The sequence below is a fragment of the Panthera onca genome, chromosome A1 (genome assembly GCF_046562875.1).
Source record: "Panthera onca isolate mPanOnc1 chromosome A1, mPanOnc1 haplotype 2, whole genome shotgun sequence".
NCBI classification, from domain to species: Eukaryota; Metazoa; Chordata; class Mammalia; order Carnivora; family Felidae; genus Panthera; species Panthera onca.
Window position 1 is genome coordinate 97,572,845 of NC_138339.1, and position 20,591 is coordinate 97,593,435.

Genomic DNA, 20,591 nt, shown 5'->3' on the forward strand with positions numbered 1-20,591 from the left:
AAAATCTGAAAAACTGTACAAGTAACAGAGAAGAAAGCAGATCTAGGTCTCTTCAGAAGAGGTGCAATTCCTAATGATGAAGGAAACATTTCAAGTCTTTCATGCACCCAGAGGTAATTATCAGAGACATTTCACAAAAAATATATTTTTATCAACAGTGTTTCTTTATTTATCTCCCCAGGGATGGCTTCTCCAGTTGGCCACCTGGTTTTATTCAACAGAAGTACAGCATCAGAGCAATTGCGTTCAGCACTATATTAGTCTCACTGCATGCAGGTTGTCTCAGAGTTCCAGGAAGGTAAAGACATGACCAGTCTTTGTTTTTGTCAAAATTAGAAATCTATCTCAATTCCATATTTGATTTTTCTTTAACTCAGAAAAGATTTACTATGCCTCTCCAAACATCTAGCCATTAAGTTTGATGCTGGGGGCACTAAGATGAATATAATGTGGTAACAAATCTTGAGGAGCTTGGAGTCAATTGGGAGAGAATAGCATGAAGTGATGGTGAGACTGAGCTTATAGCTCTGTAAGCTCTGGGGAAAACAACTTGTTATTTATAAGGGAATCTGCAGTGTTCTTTTTTTTTTTTTTAATGTTTATTTATTTAATCTGACACAGAGAGAGAGAGTGGGGGGAGAGGCAGAGAGAGAAAAGAGAGAATCCCAAGCAGGCTCCATGCTGCCAGCGCAGAGCCTGATATAGGGCTCCATCTCCTAAACGGTGAGATCATGACCTGAGCCAAAATCAAGAGCCAGACACTCAACTGACTGAGCCACGCAGGTGCCCCTTAGCAGTGTTCTTTAGTAAAAATATTACTGCAATTCTTCAAGAGTAGCAATGGAAGAATTGCCACTCAGGGAGGAGAAAACTACACTTTCCCCTTGTTCTGAAAGATTCCCCCAAGTCCTGGGGATCTTTTCAGCCCTCAATCTCAAATGTTCATACATGTATCCCTTACAGAGTCGTGCTACAGATTCATTCCCATAGTTCATCTAAGTCCCAGGCTGGAAAATTTTAAAAAGACTCAAAGTTTAGGAATAATAAAACAAAAGGGTGCCAAACAGTGAGAAATACAGGTTACATAATTTGTATTTCAAATGCCCTAGGGCTTGTCTCTGCCTTGGTCCTGCAGGGCTCCTGTGGTTAGTACTCTGTTACACTAACAAGAAGTGACCTGTCAGTCTACTTCCTCAAAGTCCAGACCCAAAGGAGCAAGGCCCAGAGAAAAATGGTGTATGTGTGAGGGAGGGGATGTTTCAGATTATTTTAGCAGTCCATTCTGGAATGGGCAAGTTCCCTGACATACTGTTAAATGGGAAAAAAGTTTTAAAGCAGCATTTATTCATTCAAGAAATATTTATTGAGTACCAACTACGTGCCAGGCATTGCTATCTGTTGGGATATAGTGATGAATAAGTGGAACATGGGTCCTATTTATAGGGAGTTGACAGTCAAACATGAATTATGTGTGATCTCATGAATTGACATTTCTATAGTCAAATGAATATGCATCCTACTGTGTTCTTCGTTTCCTATTTAGGACCTCTTTCCCAGATGACTGATCTATTTAATGAACGCTTTGTATGGTGCTTAATAATTACCAGCACTCTCCTCAGCAATTTACAAATATTAACTTATTTAAGTTTTATAACAACCTGATGAGGTGGGTATTATTATCACCCACATTTTACAGAGGAAAAAACTGGGACGTAGAGAGATTAGTAACTTGTCCAATTTTGCAAAATAAGTAAAAAATAGAGCTAGGATGTGACCTTAGACAGTCTGGCCCAGTTCATGCTCTTTACCACGACTGTCAACTCCTGACACTGGGAACACTTTCACCTGATTCCCAATCCTTAAGGGTGGGACCAAACTCCATGATCTTAATCCATAGCTTCAAGTGTACGATATAGTACAGACAGACACAGATAAACACACACTGTCCTTGAAAGCCTGGATACACACAGCAGCAGCAGCAGCAGAGGTCTTTGCGTTATATTAATTACTGGTTTACAGTAAAGTCACAGATACAAAATCATTAAAACAAAGAAAAAAAAGGACAAAAGGGTAGAGATAGAGTTGGGGGTTGGAAAAGATAGGAGGTGTTTACACCAGAAAACCTAGGCTGAGGGGAACTCCTGCAAATCAGCACAAAACCAAGGCAAAAGAGAGATTATGAAGACTTACATTGGCTTTTATTGCCTGAATGAAGATCCTTGACAGTAGCAAGAGCCCTAGGTGCATAATCTTTTGGTTTGTGGGTTCAGCTGCTGCTGTTTCTTTGCCTTAAAGGACCTCCCAGTACCTTTATACTAATGATCTACTGGATTTCTAACTGTAGTATTTTGCTTTGGTGATTCTGTTGGTTTTTTGTTTTTTTTTTTTTTTGAACCTCTTTCCCCACCCCTCCCCCCAGTATTTCATAGTTTTGCTGTGTCACTTGAAATTGTATTTCAGTGTGCCAGCCGGTCAGATGATAGTATTTATTGCATTTAGCATCCACTGTGTATAGAACCCAGGTCGAGGTAGAGGAGGAGGATTTACTGAAGGATTTATTTATTTGCATCTAAAGATACTTTAAGGGTGCCTGGGTGGCTGAGTCAGTTAAGCATCCAACTTCCACTCAGGTCACGATCTCACGGTTCGTGGGTTCCAGCCCTGAGTCAGGCTCTGTGCTGACAGCTCAGAGTCTGGAGCCTGCTTCTGATTTTGTGTCTCCCTCGCTCTCTGCCCCTCCCCCACTCACGTACCCTCTCTCTCTCTAAAATAAACATTAAAAAAAAATTTTAAATACTTTTAATCCAACTAGGAGAGTAAGCACACCTTCATGAAGTACTCAAACAATAGGGTTTTTGTTTGTTTGTTTGTTTTTGAGACAGCGACAGAGAAAGAGTGTGTGCAAATAGGGGAGATGGGCAGAGGAGGAGGAGGAGGAGGAGGAGGAGGAGGAGAGAGAGAGAGAGAGAGAGAGAGAGAGAGAGAATCTTAAGCAGGCTCCATGCTCAGCACAGAGCCTGATGTAGGGCTCAATCTCACGACCCTGGCATCATGATCTGAGACAAAATGAAGAGGCAGACGCTCAGCTGATTGAGCCACCCAGGCATCCCTCAAACAATCGTTTTGTTAAAGAAATACACCAAAAATAAAATATAATATTGGGTGATTCAAATGCATTCAGGCAGCATTGAGCAGGCAGGGGTCAGTGATGGTAGACTTTCTCCAGAAGGTGGGATTTGATCTTGGATTTAATCTAAGGGTCTTGGGCTAGCAAGGTGGAAGAGTATTCCAGAGCTAGCCAGAAAAGCCAGAATGAGGAAATAAAGTGTAGGGAACAGAAAAGACAATCAGGTAGATGTCTTTGAAGGATGATACCAAGAAATAAGAAAACAAAGGAGGCTTTGCCCTGCATTCCTTGGGAGACTCCATCAGAAAGAGGCCGACTGGAGGTGCACTTCATTTTATGCAACAGACATGTTATTTGTAAGTATAAAACAAGAGTCAAAAGTTGTTAAGCATCCACTATGCGTCAGGTACTGAGATTTAATCTGAGTATCTACCCTGTAAAGTGGGCATTATTACCATTTTGCATACAAGGCAATGGGGCTCAGCAGCGAGATTAAGTGGCCTATGTGCCCCGTGTCATCTATTATACGGTGGAACCGCCAAAGTCACTTGGTTTGTCTGACCACGAAGCTCGAGCTTTTGTATGCCACACACATTTTTGTAAGTTGAATATTTAAGATACACAAGTGATGATTATTTGATAAGTTCTACAGCCATTGCCTCTGTGAGGTACATACCTACAAACATGTTTTGCAAAGATCTGACGTAGAGGGCCAAGATTTTCTCGACTGCGTGCATGACAGTAGTTTATTTCATTAAACATACATTACCCCATTTGACACAAGATAATGACACCGAAAATATCTTTAATATAATTTTTAGGTCATTCCATACATTAAACGTATAGTTTCGCAAAGCAATGTCTACCTGGGGAGATACTGAAGTTTCCCACAACGCCCAGGCTGTGGACACCGGGAAAAGTGTAACTTGTGTCCAAACTAAAAGAAGGACTGTTCACACACTAAAAGGAAGGCTGTCCGAGCCAGACGAGAGCAGGGGAAGGCGGGTTCCACGAGGGGGAAAGTGGGTGGAGGCGGGTGACAGCAGGTAAGAGGAGTGACCTGCCCGGGCCCGCTACCCCCCGACCCCGCCCCTCGGTGTAGCCCGGGGGCAGGGCCGCGCCGGAGTCTGCGCATGCGCGCCAGGCCGCGTCCACTACGCCGATACTACCGCCTCCTCCGCGCCGTCTTCCTCCACGGTTACGCCGGCTCTCCACCCCTCCTTCCCGCGGCGCTCGAGGGATCATGGCCGATCCTCGCGTGAGACAGATCAAGATCAAAACCGGCGTAGTGAAGCGGTAAGGGGCCGCAAGCGGCGCACACGTCAGCGCCTCCTCTCCTTCGCCTCATGGCGGCCCGAGAGGCCGGGCGGAGCGCAGGCCTGAGGCGGGCTCCCGGCTCCAGGCCTCACCTGGGGCTCCGCGGCCGGCGGGGCCGGGGCCGGGGCCGGGGCCAGGACGCGGCGGGGACGCGTCAGTGCCAGAGCCCCCGAGCCGGGACACGCCCCTCCCCCTGCCTTTCTCCTCAAGAACCGAACCGTTGGGCGACTAGGGTCGGCGCGGACCCGCCCCTCGGGAGCCCGCGGTGGGGGAGCCCTGGGAGCGGCCGCGAGGGGGGTGGAGGGGCGGCGCCCCGCAGCCGGAGGGGGCGCCGGTTTGGGTCTCCGCGCGGGTCTCCCTGCCCAAGTTGACTGGAGGGAGGCGGATTCAGTCCATTGCCTGCCCTCAGGTGGACACGCAGGCCCCTTCTGAAGTTTAGAGGGGACGCCGAGAGCCCAGCCCTCATCAAAAAATGAGGCCTTGTTGGGGCCCTGTGACCAGGAGAGGCGGGACTCGGAGCCTCTGAGAACTGGGACATGGAACTTCCAGTACAGTCCTCAAACTTCTGCGGCCTGACTCTCCCCCGTCGGCTTCCCCGAAGCTCGCCCGGAGCCTGTGGATGCTGTTTAAGTAACTAGCCTGGGCAGGGCAGGCCAGTCCTGTAATTGGCCGTAGCGCTGAGTGCTGTTAGACCCTTCAGTGCTTCTTAGACCTTCACGGTTCAGACCCAGGGACACCAGACTTTTTGATGAGGCATTCCCAGAGAAAAGATAAACAGCCCGCTGAAGTAGCAGCTTATTTTGCAGCAGAAACAAACGTCTACTCCTAGCCTTCTGGCTTCTTGCTCTTTGCCCACTTCTCCTCCCTTTGTTATTGCCACCAGAGGAAGGGCAAGGCAAAAGGAAGGATAAATTCACTTAAATAGGTGCATTGCCTCTGAGGCTTAGCACAGTTTTGCACTGTACTTTCCTAGAAGCTTTACTGTCAAGGCAGTAAGAAGGTAGTATGAGTAGTAGTTAAATGCACAGCCTTTTCTCAGGTGAGACAGCTTGGGTTTAGATCTGGATTCTGCCGTTTATTACCTATTGTTGAATACATGACGTTGCACCGTGCCTCGGTTTCCTCATCTGTAAAATGGAGTTAGTACCCACACCTGCTGTGCTGTTCTAACACAGCATGTGGCAAGTAGCCAGTGGCTGGTAAATGTTAACTAATAGTATTGTGTGTGTTCCTGTTTGAGAAGTGAGAAGCTGAGGTTTAGTGAAGTTAAAATGGAAAAACTAAATTTGTGCTACTTAATGGCAAAACAGGGAAACAGAACAGGGAAAAGTTTCCGATCTACAACTAAAGCTACAATGCTCTAAAACAGTATTTTTTTAAATGTGTGAAATAGGAGGAGAACTGACATGTATAATTGAAAGTGTAAATAATTTGCACTATCACTCACCTTCCGTTGTTCATTTTTGCCAGATTTGTTAGGTCATTTTAGTAAATCTATTTGGCAGAATTACCAGGGTATAATGGAGAGTTCTTTAGGCCAAGAGTCACCAGAAATGATTCCTAGAGGTAGTTTTTGGTTAATTACCTATATCGCCTTGTCATTTCTTATCCTAATGATCCATACTAGTTTGTAAAGTTAGTTCAAGTAGTTATATGCTTATAATACATACTCTAGAGAAAATACACCCATTTAGATAATAAAATCAGTTTTTAGGCTCTCAAAAATTGCCAAATACTTAAGGAAACTGCTTGGAAATAAGGTTTGGTTTTCAGTTTATTTCACTAGTAGAGCATTATCAAACTTTAATTTTGATTCCTTGTACTTCAGTACAAAAAATTTATCATTTTTGTGGAACTCCTTCATAATTTACTTTTTACTTAAAATGTACATATTTACTCAGATTGTTTATAAATTAACGGAAATGTCTATCGTGCATTTTTTTCCCATGGATTTTCTAATGAGCTACCCTTTCCTACTGAAAGGAGATATGTTCTTTTAAAAAAACCTGTAACTTCTGATTGTTCATTACTCATATTTTACCTTGGTAGACAACCATCTAAATCCATAAATGTTGTTCCTGATCTCTCTTTTGTTATTTTTTTGCCAGAAAATTATTTTTCTGTGACTCTTTCCATCTTTTGTCTTAGCGTTCTACTTTTTAAATTCTACATTTTACTTCAGTAAAGAAAAAAGTAGATAATCCAGATACAGCAACATATTAATAATTGGTGGCTGAATGATCATGAGCTTCTTTATGTTCTTCTCTATGTATATTTAAATTTTTTGTAAGGGGTGCCTGGGTGCTCGGTTGGTTAAGTGTCCAACTCTTAATTTTAGCTCAGGTTGTGATCTCATGATTTGTGAGTTCAAGCCCTGCATTGGGCTCCGTGCTGACAGTGCAGAGCCTGCTTGGCATTCTCTCTCACTCCCTCTCTCTGTCCATTCCCTGCTTGCATGCTCTGCTTGCTGTCAAAGTAAATAAACTTAAAAAAAAAAGTCTTAAGAGGTATGCATTTCTCTCTTTAAATTTAGTTTCAAAGACTTGATTAGTTTCATGATTTGGATATGTTCTTGGTTTTGTGAGTAGGATTTGGTTCATTGGTTTCTTTCTTTCCTTTCTTTCTTTTTTAAACTATTTTTGAGAATGTGCGCTTGTGCGCAGGCTGGGGAGGGGTAGAGAGAAGAGGACTGAGGATCTGAAGCGGGCTTTGTGCTGATGGCAGAGAGCCTGGGGCTCAAAGTCACAGACCCTGAGATCATGACCTGAGCCAAAGTTGGAGGCTTAACCTACTGAGCCACCCCGGTGCCCCTGTTCACTGGTTTCTTAAAGCAGTGGTCTAAAAACCATTTTCTTTTCCAGCACCTTTTTCTAGTGAGATGCTTATTGCTCATAGACTCCTTTCTCTTCAGAAATGACAACTTTTAGGGGTGCCTGGGTGGCTCAGTGGGTTGAGTGCCCGGCAGCTCAGGTCATGATCTCAAGGTTGACGAGTTCGAGCCCCGTGTCGGGCTCTGTGCTGACAGCTCAGAGCCTGGAGCCTGCTTCCGAATCTGTGTCTCCCTCTCTCCCTGCCCCTCCCTTGCTCATGCTCTGTCTCAAAAAAAAAAAAACATTAAAAAAAAAAAAAAAAAGAAATGACAACTTTTATTTGAAAGAAGACATTTAAAGTCTTTCATGTCTCCCAATTACTTCAGTTTTCTCTCCAGGAATTGAGAGCCATTAGAATTATATTCTAGGTATTAGTCCTAGAGTTCAGTTTCGGTGGACTGGCCTAGGGAGGGTGGATCCTTAGTTTAGTGTCTGTAATCAATGTGCTGGATTACTTCAGGTGATCCAAAAGTTCCCTGTAGTGGGTTTTAGGAAGAAATCTGAGTAGGGAGGTGGAATGTTATGAGATTATGGAAATAGGCAATAAGTAGATGGTGGTATTTGGCAACAGAGAGATCAATAAATGAAAAATGTGAGTTTCAGCATGTTGGCCAAATGGTGACGGCAGTCTAGAGATGACAGCCACATTAGGAAACTAGAAGCAAGTTTCAAGGGCATTAGTTTAGCCCTAAGTAAACAAGCAGAACACTCACAGTACCCTAGACCTGAACAAACTTTGTTATCTCTCATGGTAACAAATGGAAAGGTTCTGATTGCCAGAGAGAGATTTTAAAAGAGAGGTTAGATCCCTGTGAACAAGGAAAGAGTCCAGTTACTAGGAATGGCTTGTAAGGTAAGAGTTAGACGGCAATGAGCCTAACTTGGTACTGAACCTCTGACTTGAGGAATCCCTAAATATTCCCTTCCAAGTAACAGGATTGTTTTTCCAGAGCTAATTCTGGCTGTGAGAGATGCATGCAGTTTCTTGGAGCAGCAGCAGCCTTTGTTCACATGTGACTCGTTGTTAATGAGTATTAGTTGCTAGGTTTGAGTCTGGCAGGAGCATTTTAAAGGTACAGATTCATGTTTCAGGTGGATTGCTCGACCTACTGGTATCTGTTATTGGGTCACAGCTAATCTAGCAGCCCTAGCAGGGAGTTACCAGATACCACTCCAATTTTCTTTTTCTCCAGTGCAGAACTGAAAGTTCCCCCTTCCTCTTCCCTTTTCTTGATGTCTTGGTAGCATCGGTTGTCCCAGTTTACCTGGGACTAAGGGGTGTCCAAGATGTAGACCCTTTGGTGCTAATAGTGGGAAAAATCTCAGGCAAACCAGGATGATTTGGATTAGTGCCTCTTGTGTAACTAGCTAACATAGCACTGTTATGTGTGTGCCATGATTTATGTGGAAACTATTTGCTATTACAACTGTGAATCCAGTGTTTTACCTTGCTCAAATTAAAACTTAACTGGGGCACTTGGGTAGCTCAGTCAGTTTAAGCATCTGACTTAGGCTCAGGTCATGATCTTGAGGTTCGTGGGTTTGAGGCCCGCATTGGATTCTGTGCTGACAGCTCAGAGCCTGAAGCCTTCTTCAGATTCTGTGTCTTCCTCTCTCTCTGCCCCTCCTCTGCTCACACTCACTCCCTCTCTCTCTCAAAAATAAATAATAAACATTAAAAATATTTTTTTAAAAAGCCCTTAACTGTGTCCTATAAATAGGACTCCTTGCCAGAGTAGTTTTCTGTATTAATTTAAATTGTTAGTGATTTAGAAAATACTTTAGAAAATGTTAGTGATTTAGAATTGTTAGAATTGTTAGTGATTTAGAAAATACTACTTTCACTAAAGTAGAAGAAAATACAGGCTTGATGTTTTAAATGTTGATATGGTATTTCAGCTCAATGACATGTCTACTGTAAGTTCCCAAATAAGATTTGTGTTTATAAAATAAAATGTTTTTACTAGATTTATGGTAAATTCAAGAAATTCTTCTGCAGAAACAAAATGTTTTCATCCATTTAACATAAAACCTATTTTTGATAAAGTTTGCTAAACTAGCCCACTGGTAAGTGAATTAATTGATTAAAAATACTTTTTTAAATATATCTTTTTATAACCATTTTGGATTGGTAATGGCTTAAAATCCAATGTGAACAAAGAATGTTAGGGCATTGGAAATAGCACTGACATTGGCCCATAGTTTTCCTCTGATTAAATGAAAGTGACACCAGTAGATTAGAATGAGACTAGGACAATTCACACTGCAATTGTGTTAGTTTAACTTTAACAATCTTTTAACACTCTTGTTTAAATGTAGCTGACATACCATAATTACAAATCTACAAGCCTTGATTATAGAATTTTACATCATGAATCAGTGGGGAAATTGTATTGATTTTTTTTATATATATATAAAGCAAGCACCTTTCCGAAACTCTGGCGTCTTCCTGAGTTTTATACCTTTACCTCTGATATACAACTGTGTATAACACATATATACTAGGTACAGCAAACATAAAAACAACATACAAGTTAACTAAAATTTCCATGTTAAATATATATTCATATATAATGTATATAATGACATACATTATGTGTGTATACTGAATATATATATTATACTGACATAAAAGTAAAAAATAGGAATGACACATATTTGCCTAGACATAGATGTAGTTTTCCTCCTCTAGCTCTAGAGAAATATACTTCTTATATTTAAAGTAAAGATGGGTAGAAGTATGGTGGACAATATCTAGGAGAGGTTCAGGACATAGCCCTGTAAATTTCCTGTACGCTTTAGTAGCTTTTTTATCTTCTCTTCTCCCACATCATATCCCCTTTATTTGAGTTAAAGTTAAGTTCAGCTAAAATGGCCAACTTTTTGCCTTGAAGTTTAGCCAACTCCTTTTGGAATCTCTGTAATATATTCAGCTCTCCAAAGCACTGGTCAAAGGCAGTGTCAAAATGGATTGCAGGTGGTCAGCAATCTTCAGGATTGCCACCTTCTGCCAACTACTTGGCAAGCAGTGACTTTCAGGAACTACACAGCTGGCAACCAGATGTCTTTTCAAGCTGGAAAGAGAGAAAGCTAAGGCCACTCATGACTGTGGTTTTCCCAACACAAGCTATATTATTCTATAAGTTGAATGTGGAAATGAAAGATCTTTTGACCTGAGAGAGAGAGAGAGAGAGAGAGTGAGAGAGTGTATGAATGAATGTATTCTGTCTTCATTGCATTTTTCATTTGGTAGGAAATTTTGAAAACCTGTAGTGAGCAAGGTTGGAAAATTTTGTTAATAATAACTAGTCCACAATAGAAAAAAAAAAGAAAAAAATAATAACTAATCCACAACCCTTAGAATATAAATGCCTGGGTGGGGGCGGGTGGGCGCCTGGATGGCTCAGTTTTTTGAGCTTCCAACTCTTGATTTCAGCTCAGGTCATGATTCCAGGGTTGTGGGGTTGAGCCCTGTATCAGGCTTGTGTGCTGAGCATGGAACCTACTTGGAATTCTTTCTCTCTCTCTCTCTCTTCCCCTTCCTCCCCCTTCCTCCCCCTTCCTCCCCCTTCCCCCCCCTTCCCCTCCCTCTCCCTCTCCTCCTACCCCCCCCCCCAATTAAAAAAAAATTTAAAGAAAAAGAATATAAATGCTTGGATGTGTGATTTCAGAATTCCATTCCCATAATATATTTACTATTATGATGCTGTCTTATTTGCCCAAGTAGACCTGATTTTTTTTTCAATATATGAAATTTATTGTCAAATTGGTTTCCATACAACACCCAGTGCTCATCCCAAAAGGTGCCCTCCTCAATACCCATCACCCACCCTCCCCTCCCTCCCACCCCGCATCAACCCTCAGTTTGTTCTCAGTTTTTAAGAGTCTCTTATGCTTTGGCTCCCTCCCACTCCGATCTCTTTTTTTTTTTCCTTCCCCTCCCCCATGGGTTTCTGTTAAGTTTCTCAGGATCCACATAAGAGTGAAAACATATGGTATCTGTCTTTCTCTGTATGGCTTATTTCACTTAGCATCACACTCTCCAGTTCCATCCACGTTGCTACAAAGGGCCATATTTCGTTCTTTCCCATTGCCATGTAGTACTCCATTGTGTATATAAACCACAATTTCTTTATCCATTCATCAGTTGGTGGACATTTAGGCTCTTTCCATAATTTGGCTATTGTTGAGAGTGCTGCTATAAACATTGGGGTACAAGTGCCCTTATTCATCAGTAATCCTGTATCCCTTGGATAAATTCCTAGCAGTGCTATTGCTGGGTCATAGGGTAGATCTATTTTTAATTTTTTGAGGAACCTCCACACTGCTTTCCAGAGTGGCTGCACCAATTTGCATTCCCACCAACAGTGCAAGAGGGTTCCCGTTTCTCCACATCCTCTCCAGCATCTATAGTCTCCTGATTTGTTCATTTTAGCCACTCTGACTGGCGTGAGGTGATATCTGAGTGTGGTTTTGATTTGTATTTCCCTGATGAGGAGCGACGTTGAGCATCTTTTCATGTGCCTGTTGGCCATCCGGATGTCTTCTTTAGAGAAGTGTCTATTCATGTTTTCTGCCCATTTCTTCACTGGGAGTAGACCTGATTTTTAAATAACATCAATGATATGAATGATTCAGAGATCATTTATTTAGCAGCTTCACTCAGAACCTACATGGCTAATTCACCTGGTATAGTGTTGATACATAATAAATGCTCAACAAAAGTCTTTTCAGTGGACAAATGAATGAATGGAACCTTAGTCTGTAAGGATTTGATGTAATAAGCCGTGGGGAGGTACTGAATCAATTACAGTATGACAGTGTAATAGTTACTCTAGCTATTTATTGTTGCAGTTGGAGTTAAACAAATGGAGTCCCAGGCTCCACTTAATACATGCTACATATGTGACCCTGGGCAAGTTACTTAATCTTTAAAAGCCACAGTTTTCGGGGCACCTGGGTGGCTCAGTCAAGATCCAACTTTGGCTCAGGTCATGATCTCACAGTGTGTGAGTTCTAGCCCCATGTCAGGCTCTGTGCTGATGGCTCAGAGCCTGGAGCCTGCTTCAGATTGTGTGTCTCCCTCTCTCTCTGACCCTTCCCCACTTACACTCTGTCTCTGTCTCTCAAAAATAAATAAACATTTAAAAAATATTTTAAAAACCCACTGTTTTCTTAGCTGAAAAATGGGTTAATGATAGATAATATCTTTCTTACATTGTTAAGAGAATTAAGTAAGGTAATCATATAAAGCATTTGGCCCAAAAGCCTGATTGTTACTAAATATTTAATATGTTAACTGCTGTCATTATTATCATCATCACCATTCTGTAGACATACAAACAATGTGGATAGAGGACGTAAAGATGAATGTTTGCCAATTAGCTGGATAGACTGTGGAACTTGATTTCTTTTAAATTGTGATAATTTGTTTTTTAGTTGTTTGTCATGTTCACTCATAGGCTGCAGAGAGAGAAGGGAGGAATATGAAGCTTGTGTTTTTGAGTCATCTGTAGGACTTTATAATGGTCATCCTTCTATAAAATAGCTGAGGCAGTGATGTTCTACTTCCCCCAAAATCTGTTTATATCAGTGACCTTGTTTTTTAACAGTTTAAAAAATACTGTCACTATTATTAACACAATATAACAAGGCCAATTTCACTCTTAACTGCACTTTTGTAAAGTTTATTATAGGGAAGAGTAGTCAAGGGAGTGAGTTTTTGAGATACCTTATTCTAAAATCTATAAATGACTCGCCACAACTATCAAAATACATTCTTACATGTATTTAAAAACCAGAACACGTATCTTATTAATCATTGAAATCCTTAAGATGAATTGGATGGCACAACAGCTACCCTTTTGGGTTTAGGTAGTGTTCCTTCATGAATCCATGCCTAAATCTTCAGTATACAATTTTAGGTGCCTCATTCAGCCAGTCCCAGTGGTATTTCAGCTTTTAGCTTTGGCGCTCCGGTTATACTTTTTCTTATCCTTGGCAGGACAGCCACATTTGCCACAGATTGACTTCTGAAGGTGGTAGGCCTTAGAGCCGTAGCAGGGTCACAGCTTGTGTGTCTCATTGCTGTGTTTTCCAAATGATGATGTCCCCTCCCTTGTTCTGCAGCTGAGACCAAAGAGCAACGTTCTTACAATTCTAATGCTGACTATAGTTATTTCCAAACCCTCCTTTATCTTTTGTTTTTAACTGAGTTCCCTATTCATTGTTGTTTTCACCTGTGCTAAAGAAGCATCTTAGGGAACCTTATGTGTGTATATGTATACACAGATAATGCTCTGACTCAGAGGTTGTCTGTAAAGGTTATCAGAACAAGGTAAGCATGTACTTTTTGACTGAATGATGCTCAGCTTCTAAATAGTACTAAATGGCATCCTTTTAGTATGGCATCCATTGCCTGAAAAATGTCTACACTCTATGAAACTTTTGAAGACCTCTCACCTACTGAAATGTATTTCCACTTAGGTTACTGGTACAATATTGTATTTTGATATCCCAACCTAGGATGTTAAGTTCTAAGGACTCTGCATTATGTCAAGATATACAAAGATTTTCTTAAGGCTATGTAGTTCTTCTCACCTTTTTAGGGAACAGAGGGGTAGTGTATAATATATTGTTTTTCACAAAGTAGGAATTTAATACATACTTGTCAGTTGAGTTAAGGAATGGACGAAACTAGAGAAGAGGTCAATTATATGAGGGGGAACAGCTCAAGGATCTGAAAACAGAAGTTTCTAACAGTGAGAGACTTTGAGATGAGGAAAGTTCATGAATACTCTAGTTTAACTTCAAGAGCAACAAAACAGCTCTAAGTAATCACAACCCTCACAGGCTTGTCAGGATAGTACTTTTTTTTATTATTATTATTTTTTTTTATTTAAAAAATTTTTTTAAGGTTTTTATTTATTTTTGAGACAGAGCGAGACAGAGCATGAATGGGGAGGGGCAGAGAGAGAGGGAGACACAGAATCGGAAGCAGGCTCCAGGCTCTGAGCCATCAGCCCAGAGCCCAACGCGGGGCTCGAACTCATGGACCGCGAGATCGTGACCTGAGCTGACGTCGGACGCTTAACCGACTGAGCCACCCGGGCGCCCCTGGATAGTACTTTTATTAGAGAAATAAAATAAATACATTTATATCAAGGATTTGTTTAAAAGTTAACACTTTATAGCATTTTTTAAACTATGAAATGGCTATTATAGAAGCCATTGGAGGCTACTATAGAAGAAAAAAATTTTTTAATGTTTATTTATTTTTGAGAGAGAGAGAGTGCAAAGAGGGGAGGGGCAGAGAGTGAGGGAGACACAAAATTCTAAGCAGACTCCAGCCTCTGAGCTGTTAGCCTGACATGGGGCTCGAAATCATGAACCGTGAGATCATGATCTGAGCCGAGGTCAGATGCTTAACCAACTGAGCCACCCAGGTGCCCCAACTATAAAATTTTTAATTATTAATATTCGATCAAGAAAGGTTTTGGGGTGCCTGGGTGCTCAGTTGTGTGTCTGACTCTTGATTTTGGCTCAGGTCATGATCCCAGGAGTGTAGGATCAAGCCCTGCAAAGGGCTGTGCACTGAGCATGGAGCCTGCTTAAGATTCTTTCTCCTTCTGCCCCTCTCTGCAGCTCATGCTCTCTCTCTAAAATAAAGAAAGAAAGATTTTGTAGTTTACCTAGAACTAACTAGAACACTCTCTTTACTCTAATTTAGTAGAGGTAGGTGTGTGTGTTACCTATTAAAATATAAATTAAGAAATTTAACTTTTAAATAGTATAACTATTCATAAATTCATAAATATTCATACCTATTAAATATGTGTGTGTTACTGCCCATTGTTAGTTTACTTACAAAAATAGGCTCACCCATTCCAGGTTATTTTGATTTTTTTTGTTTTTGTTCTTTTTTAATCTAAGATAAATAGTAGGGATATTGGTAAATTGAAATCTTAGGGGCAATAGGTGGTATTGCAGAGAAACTAAAAATAGCAAGTTTTGGGCTTAGTCCTTAAGGAATGTGTGCTTTTAAGTTATGCAGTGTACATGTATCTGAATATTTATTCTTAGAACTTCAAGTATTACTTTATGTAAATCCCCAGTCTCTAGCTTTACCCTGAGCTTTGGACTCATTTTTGAATGAGGAGCACCTGGGTACCTCAGTCAGTTAAACATCCAACTCTTGATTTTGGCTCAGGTCATGATCTCATGGTCGTGGGATTGAGCCTCATGTCCAGCCCTGGGCTGGCAGCGTGTCTCCCTGAGACATGCTCTCTGTCCCTCTCTTTCTGACTCTCCCCTGCTCACACACTCTCTCTCAAAATAAACCAAGTTAAAAAAAAAAAAAGAAAAGAAAAGAAAAAAGAATCTGTGGCCATTAAAAAAAAAAAAGAATGAATGTCTTACTTTAGTATGTTTTTACTCCATCTGACACCAAACTACCTTCTCAAATCTGATGCTCTTCATGTTTTCTTTTATGAAGAAAAATAATTATTTCATGTATACAAACAAATCTAAAGGAAATATAATAAACCTGAAATGAAACACTATAGGCACATTTGAAGTGCCCCTTTCTGAGTCCGTTCCTCTCCCTCTTTGCCTATAAGTAATTTTTATTCTGAAATTTTTTTTTTATCATTTCCATGCATATTTTAAACTTTTAATTTATATTGGAGATATATAAGCCATATTATAGTATTGTTCTGTGAACTTAACTTTATATACAAAATATATCTGGAAGGATACACAGGAAATTAGTCATATTGGTTATCTCCTGGAAGGGAAGCTATACAACTGAAGGAAAGACCAGGATGGGGGAAATTCTTATAATTTTAAATCATGTGTTAGCTCTCAAAATATAAATTAAGAGATTTAAAATTGTAAATAGTATATTCATAAATTCATAAATACTCATCTATTAAATATTCCTATTTAACCGTAGAAATCTTACTTGCTTTTTACGCATATTCATGTTTCTGTTTTCGAGACTTACTCATGTTGAAATGTAGCTCTAATTCATTCTCTTGTGTGAATGTACTAGTATGGTTTTTTTTTCATTCTTGTCTTGATGGATATGTAGGGATTTTTTTTCCCACTCAGTGTTTCACTTTTATAAACAATGCTACCATATAATGCTTTATTAAATATAGTTCCTAATACACATGTATAACAGCTAGTGTAAGGCAGAATTTCTCAAGAAGTGGGCCCTGAGTGGATTATAGGTGTACGAAAAGAGCTTTCCTTTAACCTTCAGGATGGCCAGGTGTGGCAAGAATACCATGGGATATATGCGGGAAGAGCCTTTTAGACTGAAGAAATAGTAAATACAAAGGCTTAAAAAAGAGAGCAAGGTTGGTTAGTTTGAGGAGCAACCAAGTGAGATAGAAGAAGAGGGGTAGGAGATACACCAAAAAGTAGGAGGGAGAGCGTACAGTTCTTATGGGGTCTAGTGTGTAAGGACTTGAGTCTCAGATCAAATGGTAACCCCTCTGTAGAAGTTTCCCTGTCTGTCTCCAAAGTTAGTGTTTCCTTGTCTGTGTTCGCAAAGCATTTGTCTGTTATTAGTTTTGGTAAGGTAGTGCTAAACATATATTATCTGTTCATTTCACTAGACTAGTGGTTTCCGAAGTATGGTCCAGGAAGCCCTTGGGGTCTCTGAGACCCTTTCAGTGTGTCTGCAAGATAAGTTATTTTCGTAGTAAAACTGAGACATTGCCTTTTTCACTTTCTTTTGCTCACAGTTGTACAGTGGAGTTTTCCAGGGGCTATATGGTATGTGGTATTGCAATAGACTGAATGCAGAAGATAGGAAAATGTAGATGCTTCTATTAGTACAGACATTTAAAAAATTTGCAAAAATGTGAAACATTTAAGTGAATTAACAAATATATTTAATTTTTTTAATTTTAAAAATATTTTAAAATTTTCTTAGTTTTAATTTCTAATAGAATAAACATTAATAGATATAATTCATATAAATAAAAGCTCCTTGGGGGTCCTGTGATAGTGTAATTTATAATAAGAAATACATGTTTGGTCCCCCTTCCCATTCCTGACACAGAACTCCTAAAACTTTGGAGTTTCCTTAGTGAAGAAAGCAACAAAGGTCTTTCTCTGTGTTAAGGAGATGACTTTTGAAAAGCCCCTAGGTAACCTGAGGTTGGAGTTTGTTGCCTGGGAACCAACAGTGATTAAAGAGTTGGAACTTTTAGTCCCATCCCCTGACCTCCAGGGATAGGAAAGGGGCTGGATGTTGAATCAGTTACCAGTGGCCAGTGAATTTATCTTGCTTTTTTATTTTATATACTTTTATCATTTGTATATTGCTAAGGAATTATATTGTTTAGTTTTTAATTTTTAAGAAAAATATCTTCTGAGACCTAGTATTTTTTACTGTATGTTGGTAAGATTTATCTGTATTTTTACATTTCAGTGCAGTACATCTGTTTTGACTGTTGTGTCCTATTAAATTGTGATAATACCACAGTTTATCCATTCTTCTATCAATGGGCATTTGGATTGTTCCCATTACTAACTGTGTTTCTGTGTGTGTTCTTATTCATGTCTTTGGTAATGGTATATGAGAGTTTTTCTTGGGTATTTATCCAGGAATGGAATTGTTGGGTCATGAGGTATATGAATGTTCTACTTGGTTAGGTAATGCTAAACTGTTTTCCAAAGCATTTGTACCATTTTAAAATTTCAGTTGCATTGTATGAGAGTTCCTTTTCTTGATTCATATCCTTTCCAAAACTTTGTAGACTTCTTAATTTTACTCTAATAATACTGTTTTTATTTACTTTTTGTATTGTAGAAAAATTAAGTTATTTGGTTATTTTTTTAAACAAGCATCCCCATAGATAGAGAGTAAAGGAGGTATGAGGTGGCTGCCCCTAGCCAGATACTTAATCACCTCCTTCTCCCTTGTATAGAATAATGTATATGCCTCAGGCAACCCAGGGTTTTTTTTACCTGGAGGAAGGGGAGGTCCTTTGGAAAGTGTCCATTTCTGGGATGCTGCATTCTGTATAGGATACCTTGGGGGCGAGGGGAGACTTGCAGGTGGAGAGGTCTGGGTAATGGGTCCTGAAAACCTACTTGGTGCTGGGTTGATCAGAAGCTGAGGCTAACGAAGCCCAACAGTATTACTTTTTAAACCATCTTTTCTATGTTACTGTGTTAATTCTTTTGAGTTTTTTTTTTCTAGTTTTATTGAGATATAATTGACATATAACATTGTTTAATCCAAGGTGTACAACATAATTAATATATATATGTGTGTGTGTATAGCAAAATGATTACCACAATAAGTTTAGTTAATATCACTTACCTCACATAATTATAGATTTGTTTTCTTGTGATGAGAGCTTTTTAATATCTACTCTCTTAGCAACTTTCAGATATATAACACAATATTGTTTTGATGGTGACTATATGTAACCATACTGTACATTACATCCTCAGAACTTATTTATAAGTGGGAGTTTTTTTTACCATTTGTCTACCTTTACCTATTTTTGCTCATCCTTAACTCTGGCAACCACCAATCTGTTCTGTATCTCAGTGAGTTTGGTTTTTTAGATTCCACATAAAAGTGAGATCATACAGTGTTTGCCTTTCTCTGTCTGGTTTATTTCACTGAGCATAATGCCATCAGTGTCCATCCATGTTGTTGCAGATGGCAGAATTTTCTTCTTTTTGTGGCTGAATAATATTCCATTTTTTATGTATATATACAGTTGACCTTTGAACAGTGTGGAGGTTGGGACACTGCACAGTTGAAAATCCATTTATAACTTTTGATTCCCCCAAAACTTTACTAATAGCCTACTACTGACTGGAATCATTACTGATTCCATGAACAGTCAACTAACACATATTTTGTATGTTATATGTATTATATGTAGTGTTCTTTCAATAACAGGCTAGAGAAAAGAAAATGTTATTTTAAAAATCATAAGAGAAAATACATTTACAGTACTGTACTGTATCAGTAAAAACCTCGTGTATAAGTGAACCCATGCAGTTCAAACCCTGTGTTTCAAGGGCCAGCTTATGTATAGTACCACATTTTCTTTATCTCTTCATTTGTCACTGGCCACTTAGGTTGTTTCCATGTCTTGGCAATTGTAAATAATGCTGCAGTGAACATGGGAGTACAGATACCTTTTCGAAATAGTGATATCTGTTCATTCTGATACATGATACCTTAAGTTCTTAAGTTTCGCATTTCTAGAGAAGGATTTTAATTTACTGTTGATAACGTTTAATTTTTAACCCATTCCATAAATTTTGTAATTGTCCTCATAGGTTTAAAAATCTAGTAGATGTACATATCCTTAATCTTCTCTACCTGTGGGAACAGGTGTTTGTTTCTATTCATTTATATTTTCTTTTATATATCCTATTGGAATTAGAAAATATATAGGTCTCAAAATAGATATTTTTATTTTCTATATTTATATTACTCTTTTTATTTAAAAAAAATGTTTAATGTTAATTTTTGAGAAAGAGCATGAGTGGGGGAGGGGCAGAGAGAGAGGGAGACGCAGAATCTGAAGCAGGCTCCAGGCTCTGAGCTGTCAGCACAGAGCTTGGCTCAGACACACAAACCTCCAGATCATGACCTGAGCCAAAGTCAATACTTAGCCAAATGAGCCGCCCAAGTGCCCCTATATTACTCTTTTTAAACTGTTGTGGCATTTCTAGTATTAGATTAAATAAAAGTAATGTCAGGAGTCAACTTTGGCTTTTGTTTGTAAAAAGGATAATTCTTATAATGATTTTCTGTCTTATAAATGGGCAGTATTGTACATATACTTTTTGATAACTCTGGATCTTCATTTGTAACATCATGTAGTGAACACTGTGGCTCTTTTCTCAATATCTGTTTTTTCTTTTGAATCTGCCTGCAGTTTCATGTCAGTATCCACCATCCTTATCCACATACACCTAGCCATGTTGTTTGGGGTAACTGCTTCACCTCCAGCTGTAGTAGTGGGCCTTTGAGTGGTTTTAGCCAATCAGATTCCATTTTCTGATGATGAATTAATTCCAGGTGGACATATAATTTAGGCTGGTCTAAACAAGGTACATTTCAGAACTCTTGCTTAGAATTCTGGCACAGAAGTATTCCGTGGCTGGCAGCCTTCCTTTAGCACTGGAGAATCTGGCTTTGAGAGGAAGCTTGTGTTATGGATGGCAGAGTGAAGATACAGAGGGAAATTTCTCGATGATGTTAACTGCTGAATCTGACAACCTTGAAG

At 39.6% G+C, this 20,591-nt stretch overlaps 1 protein-coding gene and 1 pseudogene across 1 annotated transcript in view; one reads left to right on the forward strand and one right to left on the reverse strand.

The window, feature by feature from the left end:
• The first annotated feature begins 4,260 nt into the window (after positions 1-4,260).
• Positions 4,261-20,591, forward strand: part of TBCA (tubulin folding cofactor A) — a 77,386-nt gene continuing 61,055 nt past the window's right edge. Inside the window, exon 1 of the mRNA XM_060635499.2 lies at positions 4,261-4,423. Within this exon, the coding sequence (XP_060491482.1) occupies positions 4,371-4,423 (53 nt within the window). The 5' untranslated portion in view covers positions 4,261-4,370. The remainder of the gene's footprint in view (positions 4,424-20,591) is intronic.
• Positions 13,047-13,520, reverse strand: LOC132682360 (large ribosomal subunit protein eL37-like; annotated as a pseudogene).